General features: G+C 46.6%; 1 protein-coding gene across 1 annotated transcript; it reads right to left on the bottom strand.

Moving 5' to 3' along the window:
* Window positions 1-894: 894 nt before the first annotated feature.
* Window positions 895-4429, bottom strand: LOC118423658 (tumor necrosis factor alpha-induced protein 3-like). Its single transcript, XM_035831893.1, has 2 exons — window positions 2228-4429; window positions 895-1851 (listed from the first exon to the last, which is right to left on the bottom strand). The coding sequence occupies exons 1-2, from the start codon at window positions 4347-4349 to the stop codon at window positions 1244-1246; spliced, it is 2730 nt and encodes a 909-aa protein (XP_035687786.1). The 5' UTR covers window positions 4350-4429; the 3' UTR covers window positions 895-1243.
* Between the last annotated feature and the right edge of the window lie 178 nt (window positions 4430-4607).

Here is a 4607-nt window from a genome sequence, read left to right on the forward strand (position 1 = left end):
TGAGTAAAGTGAGGAAAGTCGTGTAAAGTGCCTTTCCCAAGGACACAAGACCGGTGACACGCAGCTGCATTCGAATCCGCAACCTCTTGGTCACGGGCCGAACACAATACCACTGTGCTACGCGGTCCCACTGTTTAAGGGTTAGAACTGAAGTACATGATTTGTTGCAGGCATGGTCCATTAGTTATTGACCTTGCCTCTAGAGTTTGAAATATTGAATCCTGGCTGTTGTCACAGGAAAACAAAAATGCATGTGATGCCTACTCTGAGTTGCAGGTATAGTCTAGTGGCTAGTGGCGAGTCGTACATTTGAATCCCGACTGTTGAAGCTTACCCGACATGCACGATACGGGGAAAAGGTCGCAGTCCTTAGGACAGGACGTGAAGCTCATGTCCACTGTTTGTTCTGCTTGTGAGAAAGAGCTTGGGGAATTTCCTCTGTACAATGAACCAGGTAAATACCATACATGGTGTCTCTCTTCTCTGTTATCACTCTGTCATGATGTAAGCTCTTCAGTGAGCTAAACTGCATCAAGTTTCTCTCAGAAGAACCGTCATTCCCATGAAGATGTCAGTCTGTCAATCCCTTCATGGAGACTGTTGAGTCATATGGTTCATTGTAATGTTCTCTTCCTAAAAAATGTTCCTAGTTCTTCTGTGAAGGAATGCATAGTCATCTGGAATGTTTGTGGCTGAGTAGATTGTAGTAAAATATGGTCACTTCCTAGGCCATGTTCTTCATGTAGGTAGAAGTAGAGTAGTTCACAGCAAACTGCTGTATTGTCCCTTGATCCAGCAAGGACTTCTTGGTACATGTGAGGTACATGTAATTGGGAGCTTCTGGTGAGCTCAGGCATGGTAATAGTTCTGCTGTCTTCCACAGGTTAGTTCAGTTCAATGGCAGAACATTAATTCCTATATGAGATTGGCAGTCTCTGCCACATACCGGGGTAGGACACATCTGTAAGCTGAAGTCGCAAAGTCATTTTTTTAGGTCCACTTTTCCGTGGTCAATAGGTTAAGACTAATTTTGTTGTTGTATTCTTGTATGCTTTGCTATTTTTTTCATCTTTTAAAAATCTTTTTCTTTTCAAACTTTGGCATGTCAAAGATTTATACTTGTATCATGTTTGTACACATATTTACAAATTACATTTCAATGACTAAAATAGTTTGCTGCATGTCTCAAATGATTATTACTACATGTATATCTGGCACTTCTATTTTCAGAGTTTTTGTTGTGCTACTTTTGTTGCTGTTGCTGACATTTCTGGCAGAGGTCATTGAACCATGCATTGCCAGGTTTTCCACATTTTGGGCAGACAGGACCATACTCTGACACAGGAGCTGCTGCCCCATTATTGTGCATGCGAGATGGAAAACCGTTGGATTGCCAAGGCATTGACTCGGATCCTCTCATTCCGAGACCACTCTGTGGTGCTTCCTGGGCACTAAATGGAGACCGTGGCTGTGATTCAAGACCACCTGTTCCATTGCTCTGGGGTACATTTTGGGCTGGATAGTGGTGGTGATGAACATGTAGTTGTTCAACAGTCCCATTAAAAGTGAGCGATATTGGTGCACTTGAAGAGATAGAGGGGGGCTGGGTGTATGATTGGAACTGCTGAGATGTGTTATTGGTGGAGCCCTGATGGTGAGACCATCCCTGTTGAAGGTTCCCACTTGCAGCATGTATACCGCAGAAGAAGCCGTTCTCCCTTGTGGCACTCCTCTTGCAGCCCTTGGTCACACATCTCTGCACATTTGGCTCCTGTGCAAAGTGTACAGCTGGCTGTACAGGTGACGGAGCACTTGTGGAAGTGCTGGGGCTCCTAAGGCTATCTGCTGCACCTGCAGAATGAGAAGGTTTGTACATATGTTAACACAAGACTAACAACTGTTAAGTCTAGAGTGCAGACTACAAAGAAATTACAGCAAAAAAACTGACTGATGAAGTATACATCATATGGACACCTACACTTGTGGTAGTGAACAGCTTAAATGACTATTAACAGCTTAGACATCATGGTCTATTTGTGAGTCAACATACAAATGTATTTCTCTAAACCCATTACGATGGAATAGACAGAATGAAAAGATGTCAGTTTTGACAGTTGCTAGGACAAGATATGTATTACATTCTTCTTTTATCAAGTTGTTTGGCTGCATTACCTCTGAATAGTGGTGCTGATAAAGATATTTTGATGCGCATCATGAGGAAACTCACCACCACTACCAGCCTGACTCTGAGTTGGACTGCTGTTCCTCCTTTCCAGATGGGAGAAACATTCCGGGCAGAGAGCTGCATGTACACGTTCATCCACAACACCCTCACAACTTGGGGCTGTGCATGGCTGTAGAGCTGGGTTGATCCCGCCATTCCTCATAGCAGGAAGGTTTGCCTTTCTTTTAGCTTCTTTGTAGTTGTTCCTGGGTGCCCTAGAGCTGACCTGAGCTCTGCTATTGGCTGTTTGGCTTTGCTGCATGTTGACTAATGCTGCATCCTCCTGTTTACTCCAACAGTCCAGACAGAAGCCGCCTGCTTGAGGTAGTCCTAGTCCTGAACAACCTGCCATCTTACAGGTTCCACCAAGGTCTGGGTATTGAGCAGGACCAGGTAATTGTACTTGGGAAGGCACATCTGTGGCATAGGTTCGGGCAAAGCTGGCAGGTTTACCTCGAATGCTGCTTGTATTCCTCTTGGCTTGCATGGAGGCTTCAAATACTTTACTTGGTGGGGTTTCAGGACTGTAACTTTGGTGTGGCCCTAGTGTGCCTGAACGCTGAGTGTTTCTGTCAGAATGCTCCCCTGTTGACTTCCCTCTAGCTTGCTGTTGTTGAGACTTCTGTACCACCAAGGATGAGGATGAGGTGACTGCGGTCTGAGGCCTCTTTGGTTTCATTGTCTGTGCTCCTTTCTGCTTGTGCTTCTGGTTGACTGTCCTACCAATATGTACAGGTGTGCCTGCCCTAGAGGAGCTGCCCTGCCGAGATGTCAAACTCTCTCTCCTCTCTCTCCTCTTCTCTGCTGAGTTCTTCCTGTGGCACTTTGTACAGTACCCTCCATTCTGGGGACAGGGGGACCCTTTGCACTCTGGATTCTTGCAGGTTGGTTTTCTGGGTGGGGCGGAGAAAAGTTTTGGTTTTGGTGCAGATTGTCGAGGTACGGGTCCAGGATTGCTTTTCACTGCTGCAGCGTAACTTGGCCTGGAAGCTGCACTCACAGATCCATCATTTTGAGAGTTCTTATTCCTACCATTTGGGGTCCTGTGAATGTCTTGCATAATCATGCCATCAGAGTGCTGACCTTCCTCATTTGCTACATGTTGCTGTACTTGTGATCTTCCAGTGTCTGCTCCATTTAAAGGATTGGCTATGTTCCTTTGTGACGGCAGTGGTGGTGCAGATGCCCTTGGTTGGACTGATGAGCTGCCAGAAGGTCCTGCTATGGTATGTTGTGATTGTCCAAAGTTTGATAAGGTAGCAATGTTTTCTTGAATAGGCAGTGGTGGTACAGTCGCTGCTGCATAGTCAGGTGGTGCCATTCTCAACTGTTCTGGGTTCACCACTGTTGCAGTTTGTTCCCCTTGATGAAGCTTCATCCTCAGAAGGCTCTCATCCATTGGACTGTGACTGGCTTGTGGTCCATCCACATCCTCTGTACATGGCACAGGCATGCGCATACTTTCAGTTGTGCGTGTAGTGTTGTCTGTGGGACTGTTAGATGTAGCTTTGGCCAGGGGACGTACAACGCTTACTGGCTTCTGAAATGAAGACAGAGTCAGAGAGCCATTCCTTTGCTGGGGAGTCCCTTCACAGTCACACTCAACCAAGTCCTTAAAGAGGTTCAGATGGTCTGGGAGAGGAGTGATGTCAAGTGCAGCCAGCAGGGTGTCATCACTACTGTCTGCAGCTGGAATGATGTTGAGATACTCAGACAGCACATCTCTATCCTCCTCCTCAGGGAGAATGTACTGAACTGGCAGCCTCTCCCCAGTCTGCCTCATCAAGGAGATGGTCTGTGGAGGATGCTGTGTAGATGGAGAGGCACCATTCTGGGGCGGTGTCTGGGTCGTCAGCAGAGGAGTGAAGTGCTGGTTGTTGTATCCCAGGAGAATCGGAGAGCGGACACATTCTGCTGGTGTATGGAGAAGGGGAAGGTAGATGCCGCCAAACGGGATCGGAGCCCAAGAGTTGCCTTCATCATCTCGGACTGAGGTGTCTGCAAAGACCACGATAGGACGGTGCAGGATGTTGGCAATGACGAAGATGTGGAACTCTTCCAGCGGCCTGTACCTGGTCTGGTTGGGTTCAGTTTCGTTTGGAGCTGCGGAGGCCATCTGAACCATGGTGTCCCACTCTCCATTCCACTGCTGCAAGGCAAGGTTTGCTGTGAGTGCTCAGGGGGATATTTTTGTGTATGTCAAGTGAATACACATTACATCTGTCCAAGAGCTTTCCAAAATAATAACGCCATACTGATTCGATAAAATGGCTGACAATGTCTGGGCATCCCAAAACAAATGTGAGCATGAAAAACAACATCACAAGCTATCACAACACAACTCTAACCCTAACTCTAACCTTAACTCTAACCCTAACCCTAC

The sequence above is a fragment of the Branchiostoma floridae genome, chromosome 9, assembly GCF_000003815.2.
Source record: "Branchiostoma floridae strain S238N-H82 chromosome 9, Bfl_VNyyK, whole genome shotgun sequence".
In the NCBI taxonomy this organism is placed as follows: Eukaryota; Metazoa; Chordata; class Leptocardii; order Amphioxiformes; family Branchiostomatidae; genus Branchiostoma; species Branchiostoma floridae.

Excerpts from the sequence above, each read along its gene's own strand:
- LOC118423658 (XM_035831893.1), bottom strand. The coding sequence starts at position 4,349 with ATGGTTCAGATGGCCTCCGCAGCTCCAAACGAAACTGAACCCAACCAG. Across the intron at positions 1,852-2,227 it reads GAGTCAGGCTGGTAGTGGTG|GTGCAGCAGATAGCCTTAGG; the intron begins GTGAGTTTCCTC and ends CTCATTCTGCAG.